Raw genomic sequence first — 24598 nt, 5'->3', positions numbered from 1 at the left:
TGTAAGTTATTAATTGGCTTAATTTCAAAATTGTTGTATCTCAGGGAATAGGGAGGTCCAAGAAGAGGGAGAGATTGGAAACCGCTTGTTGGTGGAACAGTTAGAATATACACAAGATTTATCAATTAAGTTCACTGTCTTATATGGGCATGGTTTGCAGTACCCTAAAACAATTACAGTAGTAACAGAGATCACTGATCACCATGACAGATACAAGAATAAAAACATTTGAAATACTGTAAAAATTACCAAAATGTGACACTTACACAAAGTGAGCCCATGTTGTGAAAATGCCCCAATAGACTTACTCAATGCAGGGTGGCCACAAGCCCTTAATTTGTAGAAATGACAGTATCTTTGAAGCACAATGAAACAGAATGCAATAAAATGAGGTATACTTGTATTCTAATTTTCTGCCATGAAAAACTGTCTAGAGGGCAGTCTCCAGCCCTAGGGACTAGATTGCTTTTGTTTTCATGCATGCCCTAAAGTCAGAAAGATCGGGGATAACAGTATGATGGGAAATTCTCGTAGGGTCTCAAACCTCAGTAGTTGCAGGTAGACTGCTCCTAAAAGTTGGACTTTCGATTTAGAATAATGGATCAATGTATATTATGTACATTTTCTCCATTTCCTGCGTTTAGCTTTCAACACTTAATATACTTGCAATAGCAGAAGTAACACTACATAGTGTTACAATGTGTACAAATGCCTTGTCATTTTTATTTAAATATATTTATTACCTCAGTCTCTGGCTATATTCACAGAGCACAAGGGCACAGGATCATCCCTTCTGTTTCTCTCTCTATAGCTGAGTAGGTTCTGTGTGAACTGAAAAGATTGTTTTTTTGCCCCAGAATGCTAACCAGTCCTGACTTAGAGGGCAAGTAAATTTAAAAAACTTAAATTAGAAATAAAGAATGATCTTAGGAAATTATAGGGTCATTCTGGTCCAGCAATGTTTTATAACTAGCTTCCTCCTTCTCTTTAGTAGTCAACGGAAATTATTAAAGAGTGTTGCATTTTCCTAATACAGCCCCCTCAACACATGCCATTTAAGTAAACTCCATGTAAGAGGCAGTTATAGTGGTTTTTATAATATAAACTATCTGATACAAACACCATCTGAAAGCCTGTATTTCTAACAAGTTGACTATATGGAAGAATAGACTAGTTTGCAGCTCAGAAGATTATAATGTAGATTACACTGTTAAAGAGCAGAAATTGTTGAAGCTTTAGTACCTAGCTGTCTTAAAGCATTTTTAAACATTTACACATTACTAATAAAAAGTTGGAAGTTAACATGAAATTTGACATAACACTGAGTAAGCTGTAAATATTTCATGTAGAAGATGTCAGACACCTGATAAATGTTACTTACCAAATAGAACTGAAAGTGAGATGATCAAAAAAGGACTGTCCCTTGCCTCAAGCAAGCTTCTGAAGCCTAGGCAAGTTAGCTAGGTCCTTAATATGGGATTCTGGCATCTTGATTTTAATGTGCTCTGAAAACAAAGTGTGTGACTCATGAAATAAAGGACACTAAACCCCAAATTTGAAATTATGAAAAGTTTAGGCCAAAGAGGTAAAATAAAAACAGCTGTTGGGAATGAAAAATGGCTGTAGGAATTTAGTTACAAGTACTTCACAAAAACATTTTCATCACATTTACATCATACAGCATTACAATACAAAGCTGGCTGCTGTCCTGACCAAGCAAGTTCTCTTATCATCTAACAAAAATAATTTAGATACATTTCTTTGCATGGAATTGTCATATTTTTCCATTTTTGGTACAAAACATAGAAAAAAACATTGGCACATTATGTAGTGATAAGTCATTTTTTCCCCATGTACAAGTTCCAAGTATTCTGCATTCCAATTTGTATTGGAAAAAAGTAATTACTGATTCAATTAATTCAGTCTCTGTTTATACTTTTTAAAAATGCAGCATGAAGTACAGAGAAAGAAAAACGAAGTTTGTTTACGGGGTCTAATATAATACATAGGAAGGATCGGCTGGTAAAAGAGAAAAGAAAATCTCAAGTCTGACTTTATGTAGATCACAGAGTTGTGAAAAGAGCAGTATAAAAATATGCACTTGTGCTTTAGAAGCTTTTAGCATACAATTAATAGCTTAAAATAGTATTTACTGCCTCCCATATGCTTATTTTCTGATATATTTACACCACACAATTTTAACATTGTTAAAGCTAATGGCATGATTTCAAATATAGATTGGTTAAAAATATCTGAACCTTGAAACTTCCCCTCCCTATCCCCTCCCAAAATATTACGTATATGTGGTGCATGGCACAATATACTCCATGGGCTTACACCCAGAAAATTTGGATTTTAATAAAAATTTTAAACATGTATATAAATTTTTTTTTTTTTTTAAGAAAAGCTTGTCCAAGGGCATTCAGATTTAATGGCTTTTATATAATACTTGTTATAGTGCCTCATGGCTGCCTCTGTGAGCCAGAAATAAGGGAAGCTCATGGATTCCCCAAAAATGAAATGCCACTTTTTCCCTCATCGTGGATGGCTGTTACCCCCTTTTACAGGAAAGGGGGTACAACACAGGCTGCTGATACCAGTCTAGAGAGGGCACCCACCAGCCAAGGCTGTGTTCTAACTTACATGTCACACCATCGGCCAGAAGAACCATGTAGCCATAGAGGCTGTGAAGCTAACTAGTTTATCTGTAATTTGGTCCAAGTTATTTCACTTATTTTATGTAGTTTTTTTTTCATAGAGATATCTGTTCAGATAAGCTTCTTATGAATCCTTCAGATCGATGCTTTTGAGGAAAATAGTCAAGCTAAACAGCAATGATGATTTTTATGGTAAAGGATGAGCTGAACACTAGCTAAGCCACTTAGTCACCATCCTGGGAGACTGAGCTCACAGGCACCAAGGCTTTGCTTCCTGTGGCCTGCTAGTTACAGTGAATCAGCTCCATGGATTGACAAGGGTACACCGGATGATAGCAGAGCAAAGGAGTTTGCCAAGTATTTGTTCTGTCATTAAGTATTCAAAAGGACATATATTTTTCTTCATGAAACATGACTTTCTAAAAATGAAATTTGGGGACTTGAATGATTCAAGGTCAAATATTAAACATTAGCTCCTTCACCAATACCTGTCATTATCATTAGAAAGGAAGGCCTCTTGTTTACGCTACTGCGATTCACAGTGTCCTTTGTAGGTCAAGAGGCCCCCTTCTGTGGCTTGGCTTTAGCTGTCAGATGGAAGCCTCAGACTTTTGCACTTTAGGTCATCTAGTGTCTTCCAGTGTTTGTAGTTGTCAGCCAAATGTTGCATCAGGGCTGGCAGATGTGCAAAGGCTGCAAGGACAGAAAAGAATCAAAAGAAACCTGTGAAGTTAGACCCCAGGAGCGTTTATAAGCCTGGGGCTGTCTGGGACAAGTTTGGGATCAGAATTAGAGGAGGCATACCCTGGGTGAGGCCTGAGGCTGTTAAGTGAACACACTTAACATGAGGACAAGTCATTAAACACTAGTTGCTGAAATACAAACAGGTCCTTTTTGAAAAGCTGCTTATCAGAAGAACCTATGATTCAGAGTAAACTAAATACATTTTGCATTCTTCCTAGAGTTTCCTCCAATGATAGAATAAAACTGCAGTAGCTTCTGCAACATGTCCTTTGAAGAGGCAAAGACTCGTTTATCCAGTTAGCAAAAATCCATTGAGTCTTCTGCACACAAGCTTCTGTGCCAGCTGCTGGGGATGCAAAGAATGCACCCACCCAACTCGGCCACAAAAAGCTGACAGCCACATTTTAAAAAATATATTTTGTTTACCTTTAGGGTCACCCTATGTCACTAAAGATAATAAAGTATAACAAAATTTTCTTTGTGGGTGACAAAACAGTAACTGTCTTACCATCCCAGGCATCAAACATGTCTGTTATGAAGTAGTCAATGAAAGAGATCTGAGACTTGGGGATGCTGCAGGTATTCCGGTCAAACACTGGCATCACCACAGGTAGCCCCTGTCTCTTCTCTTCATCGGTCTGTAAGAAAAAAACACCATCACATAGGGCTGGAGGACATGCGAGACACTTTTACAGTAATATCCTGTTTCTCAGAACAACCCTGTGAAAATGGGTTATTATCCAGTTTTCTCAATGAAGACATAGGCTCAGCAAGGTCCTCAGACTTACGTAAGTCAGCTGAGCTACAGTGACTACACTCAGGCCTTCCCACTCTCAAGCCTCTTACTTTTTTTCTTTTGTTTTTGAGACAGAGTCTCATTCTGTCGCCCAAGCTGGAGTGCAGTGGTGCAGTCTCGGTTCACTGCAACCTCTGCCTCCCAGGTTCAAGCGATTCTTCTGCCTCAGCCTCCTGAGTAGCTGGGATTACAGGCACCTGTTACCATCCATGCCCAGCTAATTTTTAGTAGAGACGGGGTTTCACCATGTTGGCCAGTTCACTGTCTTGAACTCCTGACCTCAGGTGATCTGCCTGCCTTGGCCTCCTAAAGTGCTGGGATTATAGGCACGAGCCCCAAGCCTCTTACTTTCTATGTGATACCATAGCATCTCCTGACATTTTGATCTCAGGGTACTTAGCCTCTTTGCTGTGATCTTTTATTATTGCAAAGTCAAAGCTATTTTCAATGTCATACAAACACAAATTCTCATACCAAAACTACTGACGTTTACACTGAGAAGAAGCAACAGTGGGTAAAACTGCTAACACCTTAGCATGACTCAATGAACTAGCACCAAACTGTATTAACAGCCATAGTCATTATATTATTCGCTGCCACATGTTTGCACTTTAAAAAGTTTCAGGCCGGGCCCACTGGCTCATGCCTGTAATCCCAGTAATATGAGAGGTCAAGGCAGGAGGATTGCTTGAGGTCTGGAGTTTTGAGGCTGCAGTGAGCCAGGACTGTGCCACTGCACTCTAGCATGGGTGACAGAGTGAGATCTTGTCTCAAATTAAAAAAACAAAACAGTTTCACTTAAGAATTACCTCTTTGAAGCAGTAAGAGTTATTGTATTGAATCTTGACCTTTGAAGTACATGTCTCTGTAATATTCTGTGTGATGAATGTGATGAAATGGGAGTACACGTGCACTTGCACTGCATACCAAAATCTGCTGGTCATCTTGTGGAAAAGCACTTATGCACTTGAATTGAGATGAACCAGCTGCTTTTATCCATGGAGCATTATTTTCACTCGAAAGAATGACTGTCAAACTATGATTGTTCAGATGTGGGTATTAGCCATGCAGCTTTTGAGGTGTGTGGAAATCTGAGTATTATGCACATTAAAGTAAGGCCATCATTCATTGAGCTGAATATTAAGATCCATATTTCCTGGTGGTATATTGAGCCAGAGGCCAGCTCAAAGGCTTCATTTGTAACTTTCATTTTTAGGTCACCCTGGCTTATGAACATTAGTACATTCCTTTTTGGGAAAAGGACACCTAAATAGGAAGCTTATATCAAAAAACTTAAAAGCACATTTTTCTCATTCTCCATTCACACTGAGAATAACTAGGAGTAGTACTTCAGGTCCTCGCTCTGTGGGTCCAGGGAAGCCCACTGATGAGCAGCTTTTGGCTTGGCTTGCTCATTTCAGGTCAGTCGATCAAGCAGCCTTAAAATATCCACTGGTGTTGAAGGAGTCATTTGATCCCCACCCCCTTCCTGTTCTCTCTGGAAAGCTCAGAACTACCTGTCCTACTTTTCTTCAATTCAGGGGCTCTCTTCCCAGAAAGCTGCAGTTTACTTACTGGATTTCATGAACAGACACTTCTCTAAAGACGGACGACATACAAGCAGCCAACAGACGTTAAAAAAAAAAAAGTCCAGGCTGGGCGCAGTGGCTCACGCCTGTAATCCTAGCACTTTGGGAGGCCGAGGCAGGCGGATTGCCTGAGCTCAGGAATTCGAGACCAGCCTGGGAAACACAGTGACACCATCTCTACTAAAATACAAAACAGCTGGGCGTGGCAGCGTGCATCTGTAATCCCAGCTACTTGGGAGGCTGAGGCAGGAGAATTGCTTGAACCTGGGAGGTGAGGGTTACAGTGAGCCGAGATCATGCCACTGCACTCCAGCCTGGGCAATGGAGCAAGACTGTCTCCAAAAAAAAAAAAAAAAAATCCAGCATCACTAATCAGACATGCAAATCAAAATCACAATGAGATACCATCTCAAACTAGTCAGAATGGCTATTATTAAAAAGTCAGAAAATAACAGATGTTGGCAAGGTTGTGGAGAAAAGAATGCTTATACACTGTTGGTGAGAAATAAATTAGATCAGGTAGCCCCTGTGAAAAGCAGTTCGGAGATTTCTCAACTAGAAATAGAAATTGCTATTCAACCCAGCAGTCCCATTACTGGGTATATGCCCAAAGGAAAATAAATCTTTGTACTGAAGAAACACCTGTACTTGCATGTTTATGACAGCACAATTCATGGTAGCAATGACATGGAATCAACCCAGGTGCCCATCATTATTGGACTGGATGAAGAAAATGTGGTGCATATATACCATGGAATACTATGCAGCCATAAAAAAAGAATGAAATCATGTCATTTGCAGCAACATGGCTAGAGCTGGAGGCCATTATCCTAAAGTGAAATGATATAGAAACAAAACCAGATACCACATGTTCTTTCTTAGAAGTGGGAACTAAATATTGGGTACACACAGTGGCAGAAACTGGAACAGTAAACACTGGAGACTTCAAAAGGAGGGAGGGAAGGGGGCAAGGGTTGAAAAACTCCTTATTGGGTACTATGTTTACTACTTGAGCCATGGATCATTAGAAGCTCAAACCTCAGCATCAGCAATATACCCTTTTAACAAACCTGCACATGTACCCCAAATCTTAAACATACTGGGTCCACTGCTGGCCACTCCCCTTCATGGTCTTCCTAGGTATCATCTATTCTTTATCTTGCCCTTATTTATACTGCCACCATAGTACATTTCAGCCATGCAGACCCCACAACATTCACTACTTGTGGCTACTTGTTTGTCACCCACACACCCATCGGTGCTTAGAGTCTTTTCTCTGGAAATAGGGCTGTTTCACATGTTCATTTACAGTCCACTGCTTTCTAGATTTCTCTCCTTTAACTCCTCTTTACACTGTCACAGTAAAAGTGAACTACATATTGCTCCTCTTTATATAAAAATTCTGTTTTCCCTCCCCTTGTTAATTTTGCTCAGAATGCTTTGTTCTTCCAGAGTATTTTCCTATTCCCACATTTCTGTAGCCCCCCCCCTTTTATCTAGGAAAAAAAGTCTGAACTCCTGTCGCACTTAACATAAACTTCCTTGAGATACACTTCATTTTTTACCAACATGTGGACCTATCTGCATCTCTTCCCCCACTGGACTGGGAACTTCCCGTGGCCGCGATGTCTTCACTAATGCTTGTGTTCCCATAACCCACCATGGAGACACCCAGGAATAACCTAATGAATGAATGGAAGATTTCTCAGTTTTTGTACAAGTTCTGGATCGAACAAATTGAAGATGAAAAGTTACTTCCAAAGGCTCAGTTTATCCTCCTCCTAGAGAGACTCTGGTTAGTGATCAGCCCATCGGTCAGTTCCTGAGGGAACCAGAAGTCTACCCCAGGAGGGGGTAAGCTGCTTTCTTCTAGGGAGGAGTGGTTAACTAATTGGTAAAAAGTTAACTGGAGAATCCCCCAGGATTTCCATGACCTGGGGCCCATTCCCAGAGGGGAAGTGGAGCTTCCCTGGAAAGATGGCGCACCTGTGCAAAATACTCCTCAGAGATCCTCCCAGCCCATTCAATGCACAGGTCCAAGGGGCGGCACGGGTTGGCCACGTCAGCACACTTAATCATCATGCGTTTGATCAGGATTTGGTTTTCAGGGAAGTTCTTCCCGGCAGGGTTGCATTCACAGTCGCTGCCCTCAATCTGGAAAACAGATGGTCGGATCAGGGTTGGTTCAAGATGATGGTGAAGCCCACGAGGGCTGACTCACCTGGCATTCGATGGTAATCACCGAGCACACAGGTGGGACTGGGACTCAGCGAAGGCAGCTTTTTTTAAAATTCCATATATAATATACCAATACATTCTTTAAAAAAAAAAATGCTGATACAGTCTTAAAAGACACTCAACACAGAGTTTGAAAGCTGAAAGTCCCTATCACCATCTGTCTACCCCTCACATCCGTTTTCTTCCCTAGAGGTAACTGCTATAGCAGTTTTGTTTTTATTTTGAGCAATTTGATACGTAATCTGAGGGAATTTCTCCCAGTTTAAAAAAAAAAAAAAAGTGTAAAAGCAGAGCTTTTAGCTACTTTAATCCATTTAAAGTAGGGCAATGGCACATGCATGTAACCTTCAATTATTTCTTGATTTCTACTACTTAGGCCTACCAGCTCCCTCCCTCCTATGACCTGTCCCACCCCCAACTCACCCACTCCCTCACACTTTGGTTCTCCTAAGGCATGTGTCCACTCATGTTTTCTTGGCTGTTCTTCTGACTGGCTGGTAAGTGAGCAAGGTACGTGTGGGGTTCTTGGAGTAGAAAGTGGTCAGGAGCAGGTGTGTTCAGCCATGTTTAGAAAGACTGGTCCACACCTAGTGGTGATGTCAGTGTCCTCAGCCATGTGGCCAAGACACGAGTTGGTGCACACAGATGCAGTCACAGGCCATTTACATAGAACCTGAAAGATTGTTATTCTCCACTTTTAAAGACACCATCAAATTGATTGTGTGCAAACAGGTCTCCAGAGCTGTGCCAAGCCAAAAGGCTGCATGACATTTGGGGGATTTTAGACTGGACCTATTTATTAGACTATCAATGTGCAGAATATGTTCTGGAGGTTTTTGATTCCTTATCAAAGTAATACTGTTTACTATAAATACTGCAGTTAATAGTAAGTTTCAATGCAGAGTTGGGGGCTTACATGGGTGGATGACCTTCCCAGTTCTGAAGTTCTATGAATCTGTATACTTTTTCTTCTCTAAATCCCCAGATCCTTGCTCCCGTAAGTCCTCTGTGGAAGGAGAGGGCTCTGGTGTTGTGCTGTGGAATCCCTGGGGGAAGGGGCTTAATAGGTGAGGTGGACACTGTCCCTCCATCCAGACTGGTCATGGGATGGGTCCTACACAGATAGTCTCCTTACTGATCAAGTTACGATGATCATTCACATCCATCCACTTTGCCAACCTCTGCTGCTCAACAGGAATGAGTGGAAAGCTTTTCTAGCTTTATGGAGTTATGAACAGCTTCATGGCTTCAGAGAACAGTGGATCTTATTAGGTGTGAACCTTCTGTTTCATGTTCCTAAAACCCAAATTGGTAAGGACCTTAAGGCAGGTCCTAGGTACATGAGTAGGTTTTAAAAAAGGAAAACAACAAATGCTTCTGCTTTCCAGTCACTCCCAGTTTTATGACAGTCTTCAGGTACTGGTATGCTTTTAATGTGAATCAGCAACATTCTTTGTTCTTGAAAACACCCTCCAACTTTGAGGTTTTCCAAGAGCTCAGTGAACGGAGAAGTAAAGGCTTTGGATTCTCTAAAATACCACCATTTATGCCAGTCTCTGCTCGTCTGCAGCTCCTTCCATATTCTTTGGGCCCAGCTTTTTCGGTCAGTACTGGCTTTTTCTCAGGGATTTTCTTTCAAGGAGCTCAGAGTTGCTGTGGACACAGTTTATTCTCATCCCCAAGGAAAACAAGTGGCTAGTCCTTTCAGCCCTTTACCAACTCCAAGCAAATAACCACCTTGCATTTGAGTGGGAGAGAACATGCTTTGGGGCCAGAGCAGGCTCTCATGGGAACGTACTTGGATGTGCCTTACGGCATGGAAAGCAGCACTCACCTCAGCTGCCATTGGCTTGTTGATGCTGTTCACAAACTTATTCACATGTTCAAAATGTTTTGTCATCTCTGTTGCCAAAACCATGTCAATAATAGCCTGGCGCAGCGTTCGATAATGGTTCCTAAAATAACCAGAAGACAAAGGGGCTTGTTCACAGTGTGTCTCGAATTATAACTATTCTGCCACCATTTCACTACACTCCTCACAACCCAAGAGGAAGCTGCGGCACAGAGTTAAGAAATGTGTGCAGATCGCAAGAAGAGTTTACCTGCTCGTCCTCCCAATAACCAAGACCTGCAGATGCTACTCCATTTTCCCCAGTGATAGCTGACGCTTATGTGATTTACGAGTATTTTTAAAAAGACAGAAGGTACCTGTCACATGGTGGACATTTATCTGACAAGGTGATTCCCTTCTCCCTTCCCTTGAGAACATCAAAACAGTACGGTGGCAGGAAATGGTAGGCTGATACAGCAGCCACATAAGCTGGCGCACTGCACTCTGTGCAAACACAGTGATTGCCATTGCAGAATGGCCACGGCGTCCTTCAGTGATGGCAATGGAGGATTTTCCTGTTAATAAGTACTTCCCTAGATTGCAGCGGACAGAAGTTGTAATGAATGAAGCAACAACCGTGCCCTAAAGTAACCATCCAATTCTGTCGTCGTTTTCTAACTTCAAGAGCCAGAATGGCTCTTGAATAAAATTGGCTACTGGAAAGAATTTTCTGCAAAAGTTTAAAAACCCATCCTTGATACTCATGAAACTGAAGCCAAAGATGGAATAACTCACCTCCATGTTTTCCCAGTTTTCTGGAGACCAAACCAACAGGTTCACGTAGACCAGCGGTCCTGAGGCCTGAGGGCGCTCCATGTTCTCTGTACACTGCCCCCTCCCAGGCATCTGTGCACCAGCCTGGCTGTTGCTGTGTGGGAAATACCCACAGCCTGACCGCAAGGTGCTGGCAGGCAAGAGGACCTGCTCACATCTAACCCACTGTCATCAGCGGAGAATGCAGGGCTGGGGGAACCTGACCGACCCTTCATGCTCCTGCTCTGTGGGACCTACTCATAAGGGAGTATTTTAAGCAGCCGGAAATTGAGCTAGGGAAAGATGGGGGTGGATACATTTTCCTCAAGTTGCACAAAAGACAGGATGTCCTTGGGTAAAAATATCTGGTGTACTTAGTAATAATACAATCAATATTTATGTAGTGTTCTGCAGTGTATAAAACATTTTTATGAACTCACTGAAGACCAAATGTGATTTCAAAACATAAAGGCAGTCTGAAAAGTCAAATTGAGTTAAGGGCAAGGTTATTTTATCATCTGATACAGTGGGACAGCTATTATTTTCCCTTTCCCCTAAGAGGAAGCTAAGTATTTGGGAAAACTGAGTTTCCCACTTAAACTTCACAAACTTGAGCACAGGAGCCCAAGCATAACAAACCTGTCAATATTCTTGAAAATGTTGCATTTGGTGTCCTTGACGGTGAGCTGGAAAGCCAGGGCGGTGTGGTGACTCTCCAGAACAGCAGTGTCATTGTAGAGCACAGCAAGCTCACTGCCTGCATTGCAGAGGAAAGAGTTGGTCCTTCCCGGGTGATCCACGTCATGGACCGTGGCAGCAATGAGGGCTGCCACCTCATCCAGCTGATCGAGGCTTCCCTGGGATACGGGGAGGCAAGGTTGAGCATTACCACTGGATCTTGGAGACCCACATCCATCCTTGTCTGTGCAGAGGGTCAGGTCAGGGGACGTGGGATTTTCAGAACGTTTTTAGCCGGTTGAGCCTTCTGACCTCCTAGATGCGGAGAGGCGGCCTCGGACATGCAGCATCGCTTTACTGTGCTGTCTGTTATCAGGAGGGAAACCTGAGCCACAGTTACAACAGACAGCTTAATTCTTTCTCCAGGGGCCATCAGTTGCTTCTGCAGGAAGAGGCCAAACAAGCCTTTTGAATTGCCCACTGTACGGTGTTTCTGCCACAGCAGAAAGTGGCCTATGTTCACAAATATTACCAATTTGCCTAGTTCTGAAAAGATTTTGAGTGTGCATGTAGCAAATGGCTCAGATACAACAAAACTATTCATACAATGGTGAAATGACTAGAGCTGTAAAAGAGTAAAAGAGTACCAAGTAAAAGAGGACCAAGCAGTAAAAGAGGACCAAGGGGAAGAAGAAGAACTTTGCCAGGAAAATTAAGACTAAGAACAAAATTCAGCTCTGGGCTAGCAGGCAGCAAAGGCAAAAAGGGAAACCCTATTTTGAAAGCTCTCATTATGTAATTAAAGAACACAAACCAGAGCATCCGGGGATACAAGTGTTTTCTGAGCCTGCAGCTTTAGGAGGGAGTTATCAGATGGGCTATGTTATATAAGAGATGCTGTACTAGGAATTTATTATTTATTGAGTGCCTACCACGTACCAATTATCGCTGCATAGTGCCAGAGCTGCAGCAATGATTTACACTGGCACAGCCTGCACAAGGAAGTATGTAATGTAGAGGGAGAGAGACAAATACATTTAAAAACACAAACAGAAGTAACTTGCTGTGAGATGTGCTAAGAAAGAAAGTACAGATGCTTTGGGAGTATAACCATGGGGCCTGGTCTAGTTTAGGGCAGCACTGTCCAATGTACGTTTTGCAATGACAGAAATGTGTTGTATTTGTGCTATCCGATAGAGTAACTCCTAGTCACATGCAGCTACTGGACACTTGAAAGGTAGCCAGTGCAACCAAGGAACTGCATTTTAAATTTTATTTCATAGCCATGTGAGACTGATGGCTACATATCAGATAACATGAGTCTCGAGGGTGGTCACTTCCAAGGAAGTGATTTTTCTGCTGAGCCTGAAGGAGAGGTAGGAATTGTCCAGGCAACAAGCAACAAGAGGGGAATTCCAGGCAGAAAGAACAGCCTGCATGAAGCTCCTGAAGTCAAATGAAAAAAGGTCTGTTCAGGAAACGTAAGCAACATCATTGCGGCTGAAGGGACAGTGAGTGAGAAGGAAAGTGGTCCCCAGGATACGGGGGGTGGGGTGGGTCATCATTTTTGGTATTCCCAAAATTTGCTCTCCTAGGCCTGCAGGAGGATGAACGGCTGCTCAGGTGAGGAAGGTGAACCTGTAGCTCAGCCCTATCCTGCAACGGCACCCTGATGGCCAAGGGGCTGCACATGTTTGTATTGGTTTAGCAGGCTTTCCCGAAAGCTCTGTCTCCACCAGAAGGGAGCCATTTCCATTCCTGATGCTGACCCCATGGAGCTGGTGAGCAACACTGGGTTGACCCCAATCAACACAACTAGGCTTCCTGAGTAGGGACAGCAGAAGTTACTCTTTTCAGCTCTTCTCAGAGATTGATTCTGCAGTGCCCAGGGCAAGCAAGCATGATTTGGCCATTTCACTGCTGGTGGAGAGAGGCCACGGTCACCTACAGGCACGTTCAGCGATCTCCAAGCTCAGGACCCAGGACAGCCCCAACCTGGGCTCTGCCTTCACTGACTGTACCTGAGCAGTGAGAACCCACAGGGCCCAAACTCTGGGCCTCCAGCTAGTGCCCCTGTGGTATGTTCAATCCTGCTTGGAGTCTCAGGCCTGTTTATTTTTTAATTCTTCAATGAAAGAGATTCAAGTAACTGGGGTAGAAAACATAAACAGCACTAGATGAAACATGCCTTTCCTTCCAGCTAACACTGACTTAAACCATGCCCTCAGTGACTTTTACAAAGATACCAATAATGGGTCCTGCAGTTTAGGTGGGCACCAACAAGGCCTTGTCAGACCAGAAATGGCTGGGAGGTAGGGAAGGAAGACAGGCCAGCTCACTAGCAGACGACAGAAGCAAGGCTCTATGTCAGGGAGGAGCTATCCGTGGAAGAAAACCCCACCAAACCCGCAACTGGCAAAATTCCAGTCCTGTGCAGTTACCTCTGCATGGTTTTTTCCTTCCCTAACCAGGAGTAGATTTGGATCACACTGAGGAAAATTGGCCAGAAGGGTTTCATTCTAGATCTGCTTTTCCAATAGTTGCTTAGTCAGGATAAATATTCATGTATGCCCAGACACTAATAAAGGAATGCTTGCTATCCTGGCCTCTCCACTTGCAATAGTTCCCTGGAATTGGGTAACGTGGGGAGAGGATGGGGTCTGTCACCAATTGAAGGGAGTGTTGGCTCTGGGCATGCTAGCTTTACAGCTGGGTTGGGCATGCTTTGTCATAGAATTAAGAATTTTAGCCTGGCCAGGAGCAGTGACTCACACCTGTAATCCCAGCAGTTTGGGAGGCTGAGGCTGGTGGATTATCTGAGGTCAGGAGTTCGAGATGAGGCTGACTAATATGGTGAAACCCTATCTCTACTAAACATACAAAAATTAGCCAGGCGTGGTGGTGCATGCCTGTACTCCCAGCTACTCGGGAAGCTGAGGCAGGAGAATCGCTTGAACCTGGGAGGTGGAGGTTGCAGTGAGCCAAGGTCGTGCCATTGCACTCCACCCTGGGTGACGACAGAGCGAGACTTCATCTCAATAAAAAAAAAAAAAGAAAAAAAATTTAGCTTATCACAAAGAAATTAGGGGTGACAGATGACACAAGAGAGGTGAGAAAATACTTCCTGACCCTCTTTGTCAGTGCCAGCAGATCTGGTAGAAGAGACCTCAGGAATAAATCTTTCTGGAAGCACCTCATGATGGACCCACCAGTGATCACAGGCAGGTAACCAAAGCTCTGAGCACAGAAGCCCCTTCCAGCTCAGTTCTCCAAGGTTCCTAGCAGCTCTAAGTTTTCTGATTCTCTGGCAGGGGCTGCCAGCATGAGAAAATGTTTTCTGAATTGTAAACATATTCTGTCCAATCTTAAACTTGTTTCTATTGCTGTCATTTGAGAAATCTAATCAGGCTCCAAATATACTAGCAGAACTCACAATTTAAAGAAACATATTTTGGAAGAGGATAGTAAGATATGATCAAGCTACTAAGCATTCCCTAATTTATCAAAGATTTCATCAACGTTTTCCTAGAGTGGTTCTGCTTGAGTGAGGTTCACCTCTAACTCAAGACTGCAGAGGCTATTGATCACCTTGCTCTTGGCATTAATGAGTTGGGTGCTGTTTTCACCTGGTAGCATGTGGCTTCAGCTGTGAAATATCATGTGGTATAAAAGAGAGGAGCATGGTCCGGGCATGGTGGCTCATGCCTGTAATCCCAGCACTTTGGGAGGCCAAGGTGGGTGGATCACGAGGTCAGGAGATGGAGACCATCCTGGCCAACATGGTGAAACCCCACCTCTACTAAAAATACAAAAAAAAAAAAAAAAAAAAAAAATTGGGCGTGGTGGCGCACGCCTGTAGTCCCAGCTATTCAGGAGGCTGAGGCAGGAGAACTGCTGGAACCCGGGAGGTGGAGTTCACAGTGAGCTGAGATCACGCCACTGCACTCCAACCTGGGTAACAGTGCAAGACTTCGTCCCCCCGCCCCCCAAAAAAAGAGGAGCATGAACCTGTAATAGGAATCCAGGGTGTTTTCACTCCTCAAAGAAAGGTGTTATAGAAACATAGGTTGATATCACTATTAGTTTTTTAAAACCAAAATTCTTCAAAAGCATCATTCTTGGGCCACATTGTTTTCTTGTTGATGAAACTGAATAAATATCAGGATGCTGCTGGCAAAACTGAGAAGAAAACCTTACCCACACCCCTCTTCCTGTTTTCATGCCATTTCTGCTTCTACCTGTCTCACTATAGCTCCTAAATACCTAGGATATTAATCCTTCATCAACACCTGTTCTAAGAAAATGATCTAACGTCAGGCATTTACAGATTGACGTTAATTTCAATCCCTGTATGGCACTTCTCCCAGGGGTATCTAAACTTTAAGTTTTAGTTCTATTGTAGCAAAAGAATATATAAGCTTCGGTGTGCAAGTGGGGGTAGCTGGGGAGGAGGAGAGATGGGGATTACTTGCCGGCTTTAAATACGGCTGCCCTTATGTAAAGGGCAGGGGTTCCTAGGACTGCCCTGCAAGTCAGCGGTGGTACATGACAGCACTGAACTCTAAGACCAGGGGATATGGAACTCGTTCAGAATTATGCAGAAGTCATTAATATACAAATAGGCACATTCGCACCTACACAAAACACAAACACAAATGTATGTAAATCAGTGTAGAATGCGGAATGGCTATTAATACCTGGATTGTAATCTACCAGTGGCCAAATCCTGATACTAACATTTAACCTATAGATCTAGTAACCATTTGCTGTAATAATTAAGTTCTGTCCTGCAACCCAGTAACACAGCTCCTAGCTAACGTTTGGAAAATGGGTTCATTATCTGCCATGCATATAAAGGAGTCTCTGTGGTGATACAAATTATTATTTGGAGGAGGGGAGGGCTAGCAGAAAGGTCCGTGTCTTTACTACACCAAAGTGACTGGTCAATTTGGTAACAAAAAATTTTTTTTTAAAAAGCTGTCAACTTGGTTGCAAAATAGCTGTTTGCTTAATGTATTTACTAAGATTAAGTTCCTGGATCTCCAATCCAGGCAGGTAACTAGGTCATGGTATCAAAATCCTACCTTTACTCTTTCCTTTCCAAGGAAGAAAGCGGTGGCGTGCAGGACGTCGGCAGCATGGGTGGAGTTGTGGTAGGCATTGGAAGAGTGGTAGTTGGCTTCGATCACTTGGAACCAGGCCCGAAGAGTGGTTTCAGAACAGTTTAAAAATTCACATACTCCAAACCGAGAGAAGACCTTTAAGCCCAGGTAAACCAGTGGCCTGAAAAATAGGAAAACCCACCCGGGCTCATTGTATTCACTGGCCCAGAAACTGTTTTCTTTGATGATAGTGGGGGAAGGAAACATTTTTCTTCTGATGATAGCTTCACACACACAGGGGTTTAAAAGCATCTCCTCTAAAAATTAGGAGGTGGGATCTCTCCTCTTCACCAGCCACCTCTTTGGAACTAGATGCTTCATTGTAGTACATCCAAATTATTTCTGGATGATCTCTAAACCATAGGCCCCTCAGTGGCTCTGACAAGCAAGAAAGGAGCCTGGCAGTCCCTCTCCACTTCCACTTCCACATTAACCTTGCACTTTATTTCTGCTCCCTAAGGAAGTGACTAAGCCTAAGGGCGAAAGGAACAGCTTGGATGGTCCCAAGTCCTATCATTTAGAGTCCTGTTACTTATTTCCATTACAGGTGAGAATCATTCATATTCTACAGACCAATACCCCTGGGAACAAACAGCCTTCTCCTAGTATAGAAAAAGAACTTTTAGTTATCTAATCTTTCCTCTGCCTACAGGATGGATCATGAAAAAAAAAAAAAAAATCTATAGTGCTCTCAATTCCATTCTGTAGGGTAGAGCTTCAACAATTTTGAGACTGAGGATTCTTAGAACTCTTGGCTCACTAGCACAAAGGAGGGACCTGTGGATACTCAGGCGGATCCCATATCTTACTAATACTCTCCACAAAGGGGGTCACTCAAGGGTTCCAGTCTCTCTGCTCGTTCAACACTACTCTAACATGGCATGAGAGCCAGAACCCATGAGGCCTCTCACGGCAAAACATATCTCCCTCAAAGTTTCCAAATGTGAGAGTTTGAGCGTGGCCATCAATCCTGCTCTGCCTTCAGCCAGAGGAGTCACATACCTTTTATGCGTAACGGCTTCCAATTCAAAGATGTTGAAGTCCCAGCTCTCCTCATTATCAAGTAATTGAGAGATACAAGGGGGAACATCATTGATGGTTATTGGCATTGCAAGGTGACTGTGGCTCTGGTGCACATCTGAGCAAACAGATGGGATGGGGGAGGCTGGTTAATTGTGGAATCTTGAGCGCCTGGCTGTCTGTCATCATCTTCATGGTTACTACTAGAAAAGAAGTCTTATACCCGATTTTTCTGTTATTGAACTTCAAGACCCTCAAATAGAAAAATAATTCACTTTAACCCCGTTTTAAATGTATAGAGATTTGCAATTCTTACTCTAACTGTGCTCAGAGAAGTAATTTTAATGAGGAGACTAATTTTAAAGGTAGACCATATTGATGCTTAAACTCAAATGGGACTAGCTGGAAATAACACCTCCCAGAACAAGAATCACAACAGCGGGGACAGCACAGGCTGGAGACAGGTTACAGTAACAAGTAGATAGATGAAAACTTACTCTTAGTAAACACATACTCATTTCCTGACAGCCTTCTCAAGCCATCCTGGAATAAAGGAAGATCCTGTTAGAAGTATGCTTTATATCCATTATCATTTTCTCTTTTTTTTTATTAGTGAAAGAGATTTGAATCCTGAATAACCCAACCAATCTGGAAGTCTAAGTTGAAGCAAAGCTCAAAATTAAATCAGAACAGTTATAAGACAGATGATACTCTCCCTTCTGTAACTATTAGCCCCAGAAAGTGGAGACCTGGGCTACAGTGGATGTGACTGCGTCAGGATGTGACTGTGACAGTCCTTGCTTCAGATCTTGACAGGATTGCCTCACCCTCAGAGGGACTGTGTTACTTGTGTTTTCAGACTTACATTTTGAGGAGTTGAAGCCATCAGCCATATTTAGGGGATTACCTTCGAATATAAAGTTTTAAAAAGATTGAGCTATTTTTTGACTAACATCCCAACTAATTTTTCCCCAACTGTATTTTATGTTTTAAAACATGAGCATTGCTGCTTGCCTTTTAAAGAAAAGTTTCTGGGTTTGAGGTCCTTGGAGTGCAGCATTAAGAGAGTGGATGAAATTCAAATGCTTGGCTATGTCCTGGCTCTAGAACTAGTCCCCAGGTGTTCCTGAATCTCAGTTTCCTTCCCTCTACCTTCGATCTCTGAGTACCTAAATTATCTAGATCTTTGCTTAAAAGTCATTTAGAAATGCTTGTCATTCCCAGATGATGTGTGCTAAGGTTTAAAGTAGTATTAATTAACGAAGGACTCCCCTGAAGTTACAACTTGGACCTTTAGGCCAAGAGCTGAGTAAATATGGAGGTAACAACAGCCACAACTGTCCTGCCTCTAAGGTGTGTATGGCAAGAGATTCTTGGTTTTCCTTGCTGTTCTCGCATTCCACTTCCCCAAAACCACATAAAATTGAGGTGGAATCATGCACTGGTTCCTCACAGCATCCTCTGGAGAGGAAATTCAGGATGGTATGGCAGTGATGTAGGAGGAGGGACTTGGACATGGGGCCAAATTGAGGACTAGGTAAAACAGGTCCAGGGCAGAAGCACCTCCCCATAAGCTATGCCCACCAGCATGTCACTACAGCTTACAATGGCAACACCCAGACGTTTCCACCCCTTTCCGGGGCAACAACCCAGACATTATCACCCTCATTCTAGAAATATCTGCCAAAACTGCCCCTTCATTTGCATGTAATTAAAAGTACGTATAAAGATGAGTGCAGCACTGCCTCTGAGCTGCTACCAGGGGCGCACTGCCCATGGGGTAGCCCCACTGTGCACGGAGCAGTCCCTCTGCCGCTGCTGTACAACTGCTGCTTTAACAGAAGTTGCTGTTTAACACCACCGGCTTGCCCTTGATATATTTCCTCGGTGAAGCCAAGAACCCTCCCGGCTGGGCCCCAGTTTGAGGACTTGCCTTTCCTGCATCAGCAGCAGGGGAGGAAGGGAACATGGCTTGCTCCCAGAACTAGACCCTTCCCACTGCAGCTCTGTGGTGGCCACCTTCTTGCAGAGCCCTTGCTGGTGCTGCCTAGAAGCTGAGTTCTGCACTGCTTTAGATGGAGTTAACAGGCCAGCCCAGGGGCAAGAAAGAAACAAGGAGGCCCTCAAGTTCCAGGTGGAGAATGGAGGGGAAAGTCAGTCAACATTCAGCATTTGGTGGCAGGGATGGATAGAAACCTTCAGAGTCAAACTCATACATGACCTCTGGACTTTTTTTCTAAAGAATTCCAGCTTCTGATGGGGAACTCAAATAAATAATTTGATTTTTTTTCCTTGCTGATAGATGATTATGAAAGCCAAATAGATCACAGCAAAACACTAGAACAGGAGGAGTCCCTAGAAATCAGCTACTCTTTGTGGTGTAAATTGTGCTTTTTGGAATTTGGCAATGAGAGGTTCCTTCTTCCCTTCCCCTCCCTGAGCCAGAACGGCCCCATTCTGCTTTTACCTTATAAATGGAACTTCTATACAAACTTTTATTTATATAAAGGATCCTATAGTTAAGATTAAATGCTATAGTCTAACTATAAACCCTTTCATTACATGAGGAGTCTGAGGTCCATGGAAATGAAATCCAGTACTACACCAGATCAAGGGAGAGCAGGAGTAATCAAGAGCCTGCAAAGCCCCATCTTGTACATTGAGCCCTCCACCAGTTGCCCACTGACTCGCTGCAGTCATAGGAATTCTGAAACACTGTCCCCATGGCTGTGGTAAGTCAGCCTCGTGGAAAGACAAATGCAACAGTCACTCAAATACCACTACACATGTAATACATAAATTCCGATGCCGTTGCTTCTGGTTATGCTAACGTTAGTCTATACAGCTGGTACTTCTGCAACCACAGGTAATGGTTTCCACATTGGCTGCACTCTAGGGGCCCCGGATACCTCTCTTGCTTTTCAGGTTTTGCCTCATCACTCACAGTCATCAGGCCTCCAACAAGATCACTGGTGTGGGGATCTTCATCTTTGGTACCCAGCTGAGGGGAGTACAGTTCTGTGGTCCGTAAAATCTCTAGAACTCTGTCCAAGGCTTCCGCTACTGTGACTGGGCTGTTTTCTTGGGCTGCGTTGATTATATTTATAACCTAAGGGAATGAAGAAAGAATACATCTGAGGACAACAGGTTCTATTTCCCAAAAGTCGTATGTATGCCCAGAATCCAAAAGAAATCAGTGGGTAACCATCTCTTATTCAAAATGACCAGTGCTTTGATAGCACCGCCCTTCTTCCTGAAGCCTGCTTTTCTCCCTGCAGGTTCCTGGTGAATGTTCTCCCTACCTCAGTGGCTAGGCTTCCTCAGGCTCCCTTGCGGATTCGCCTCCCCGGCCTCCTCTACAGGTTGGAGTTGCTCAGAGATCTGTTCTGGGCCCCTCTCTCACTCTCTCACTTCCAGAAATGATATTTTGGTTCCATGACTTTGGACACCTATGATCCATAGCCAGGGATTTTTGATATACCTCCCAGCCCTCAACTTCCTTTGACCTCCAGGCTTGTATGTTCAATTCCCTACCTGACATACCTACTGGAATATCTCACAGGTCTGACACTAAACTATGGTCTTGTTCCCCTCCCCCCACAGAAAGCACATACACACACACACACACAAAAAACAAAAGACAAAAGCTGTTCACCTTCTGTGGTTTCTACACTGCAATAGAAAGCACTTCTCTCTACCTCATGTTCACACCAAAAACCTGGGAGGCCGGGCCTGACATACTTTTCCTCATTCCTCTCCCACCCCTGGCAATATAATTCATCACCAAGTCCTACTGGTCTACCCCAAAATATGTATTGATCATTTCTCTCCACCTCCACTGCTATAATTCTAGCTCAGCTACTTCTAGAATAGCCCCCTAACTGACCTGTTCTCTTGCCACCTCCAATCCATTCTCTGCACAATAGCTGGGTGTTCTTTTCAACAGATAATCTGGTCACATCGCCCACCCCACACCTGAAACTCTTCAGTGGTTTCCAGTGCACATAAACTAAGATATAAACTCCTAACTATGTCCCTGTGGTCCAGAATGAGCTGAGCCCTGTACAACCTACATCTTCCTCCTCTCTCGCCTGCTTACCAAGCTCCGGCCACTCCACCTTTCTTTCACCTCCTTAAATGTTCCAATCCCTCTTTGCCCATCACAATGCTTTTTCCCTTGCTGTTCCTGCTACCTGGAGTCTTCTCTTCCTTCTTCTCCTGAGTAACATTGTATGCTTCAAGTCTTGCTTCAAACATGATTGAGAGTTTCCCTGACCACCCATCTCATCCAACCTACTTAAGGGCCCTACTCTAATTTTCTCTCACAGAATCCAGTTGTTTTCCTTCACTGCCCTGATTGTGACTTTTGTTACGTGTTTATTTGCCTGTTATTTGCTTCTTCCACTAGACTGAGCTCCATGATGTCAGTGCGATGTATTTTCAGAGCACAGCCCTGTGTGAGGGCCCCTGACTGCAGAGTGCGGGCAGCAGCCGCCACTCACCTTTGTGATGGGAGCCTCGATGGTCATGGAGTGGATCCTCGCCATGGATGGATAGCGACGATTCTGCAGGCTTGGTGCTGGAGAGAAGGCAAGAAAGCTGTGTCCAGTTCTGGTGGCTCCGTGTGGCTAAGTGCAGCAAAGGAGTCCCTTCATGGACCAGGGCCCACTTCTCACAGGACCACCCTCCCATCTAAAAAGCCATGAATTCACCCATCTCTTCTGCCAAGGCTGATAGCCCAACCTCTACTTGCCTGAGTCTGGAAAGGCGATCTGGTCTGGAACTTTGGAGGCAGGAGGGCTTGGTGAGCCCCAAGTCCAGAAGGGGAATTTCAGAGAAGGTTGATGGGGTCCAAAAAGGCTTCATCCCAACAGCCTAATGACCCCCACAGGGCTCACTTTCCCCCAGGCACCCAAACCCAACTTTTGCAGTTCCATGACTTTCAGTCCTAAGCCGCTGGCCGTGTAACCAGATGACTGTGCAGCCAGCTTGGGAGGGGACACAGTTCATGTTCAGGGTCAGCGTGGAGGATTGAGCCCATTCTCAGTCTGAATTAGGGCCAGTCACTCCCCTGCCCATGCCTTCAGGCTCTTAACTCCCAGAAACCCATGGAAGTTCTAGTTCAAATCTACAGAAACTTTAATTAAAAAAAAAAAAAACTTTTATTTTTCTGAATAGGTAATGTTTATACTTGGTTTAAGATGCCAAGGGTACAAGCTTGACTTGAAAAGCACTGTTCTCGTCAGATCTTCCTACCACCCTCTCTGAGGCAGGCAGGAGGGGTAGAGTCCCATTTCATGGATGGGATCACTGAACCCAGCCCACATCAGAGCCTGCCTCCTGCTCAGCCACTCTGGGGTCCCCCCTGCTGCTGGTGCAGCAGCCATTGCAGACTTGCATGCTCTTCAGCCTCCACTGTGCCCACACTGGAGAGATGACAGTCCTCTTCAAGGTCTGCTCCAAAACCAGTGAGTCCAGTTCAAATTCCCTCAACCCCTATCGTCTTAGTCTAAAAGATTCTATCTATCCACTCAATCCATCGAAAATCTCTCGATTCATATTCTCTTTATATTATTGGTTTCCATCCCTCACATGCCCTGTGAATTATCACCTTGTCTCTAGCATCTTTGGTCCTTGCTATGTCAGCCACTTTTTTTTTTTTTTTGGGACGGAGTTTCACTGTTGTTGCCCAGGCTGGAGGCAGGATCTAGCTCACCACAACCTCCGCTCCCAGGTTCAACCGAATCCCATGCCTCAGCCTCCTGAGTAGCTAAGATTACAGACATGCGTCATCAAACCCAGCTAATTTTGTATTTTTAGTAGAGATGGGGTTTCACCATGTTGATCAGGCTGGCCTCGAACTCCCAATATCAGGTGATCGGCCTGCCTCAGCCTCACAAAGTGCTAGGATTACAGGCATGATCCACTGTATCTGGCCTATGTCAGCCACTTTAATACTCAGTCTTCCCACTGGGTACTGAAGGACTGGAAGGTCCCTCCCTTGTCCTTTCTGGTGACTCTCTTAAGTTACCAGCCTCATCTCTCTTCTATCACAGGCACTAACCATCCCCTCCTCACACCCAGAACCTGTCCTCCCATTTGCCAAATAAAAACCAAATGAGTGAGTGAAATGTACTAGTCTGTTGTCTGCTCTCGAGCTCTGATATCCATAGCATCTAACACTGCTGGCCACTTCCTTTCTCAGTCCTTTCTTGTTCTTGGTTCATGTGATACTGCACTCACATGGTCACCCCCAGCTTTTCTGTCCTCTTCACTGGCCCTATTTCCACTGCCCACCCCTTGGCTGAGACTGTGCCTTCATGCTCAGGCTTAGACCCTCTGTCCTTTCACTACATGCACATAAACACACACCCCTTAGAGACGTTCTTCTGCCCCTGGCTTCACCTGTCACCACCAGGGCTGCCGAGTCCACATCTATAGCCCCGAGTACCAGGGTTGCAGGTCAGCTTCCTAGCCATCTCCATTAAAATAAGATTCATCATCTTCTCCTTAACCCCCAACCTAGCAAAACCTGGAGACGTTCCCATTTCTGTAAATAAGACTTAAAATTTCCCAGACACTGAGCAATGAAATGTCAGAATCATCTTTGACTTTTCCATCTCCCTGCAAATCCAATAGTTTACTTAGGCCTGGCTGATGGAACTCAAAAAATGTTTTGCTAAATCCTGCTTTGCAGGACAGAAACATTTTTGCTAAATTCTGCCTCACAATTTCTCTGTGACATTTTATTACGAATTGAGTGCATATAGCTGGTACACTGAAAACTAGGTTTGTGTTGGCAGTTGGGAAGCCAGAAGAGTGACCGTGTTCAGCTACTAAAACTCTGAGTTGCCTGGGTGGTTATGGCTCAACATGCTTCAAGCCATCAAGGAACAAGCATGGAGTCCCTCCAAAGAGAGGACCAAGACTACAGCATAAGATTTTTAAAAATAATTAAAATAATTAAAAACCCTAAAACCTTTCAGCTTATTGAGAAAGAAGTCAGTGTTGTTGAACTCTTACTCTTTGGAGTTTATACACTGATGAATTTTTTAACATATTCTTCCATC

General features: G+C 43.8%; 1 protein-coding gene across 20 annotated transcripts in view; it reads right to left on the bottom strand.

Moving 5' to 3' along the window:
* Positions 1-1554: 1554 nt before the first annotated feature.
* PDE8B (phosphodiesterase 8B) overlaps positions 1555-24598 on the bottom strand; it is a 343965-nt gene continuing 320921 nt past the window's right edge. For all 20 annotated transcript variants that reach the window (XM_073993663.1, XM_045393903.3, XM_073993660.1 and 17 more), the window contains 10 exons: positions 22031-22107; positions 20473-20637; positions 18026-18071; positions 17511-17646; positions 16431-16629; positions 11308-11525; positions 9859-9979; positions 7773-7940; positions 3910-4039; positions 1555-3350 (listed from right to left, as the gene is read on the bottom strand). In XM_073993663.1, the coding sequence (XP_073849764.1) occupies positions 3241-3350; positions 3910-4039; positions 7773-7940; positions 9859-9979; positions 11308-11525; positions 16431-16629; positions 17511-17646; positions 18026-18071; positions 20473-20637; positions 22031-22107 (1370 nt within the window). In that variant the 3' untranslated portion in view covers positions 1555-3240. The remainder of the gene's footprint in view (positions 3351-3909; positions 4040-7772; positions 7941-9858; positions 9980-11307; positions 11526-16430; positions 16630-17510; positions 17647-18025; positions 18072-20472; positions 20638-22030; positions 22108-24598) is intronic.

Source organism: Macaca fascicularis, chromosome 6 (genome assembly GCF_037993035.2).
Source record: "Macaca fascicularis isolate 582-1 chromosome 6, T2T-MFA8v1.1".
NCBI lineage: Eukaryota > Metazoa > Chordata > Mammalia > Primates > Cercopithecidae > Macaca > Macaca fascicularis.
Note: the sequence above shows the minus strand (reverse complement) of the source record. Positions and strands in the feature narration are given on the sequence as shown.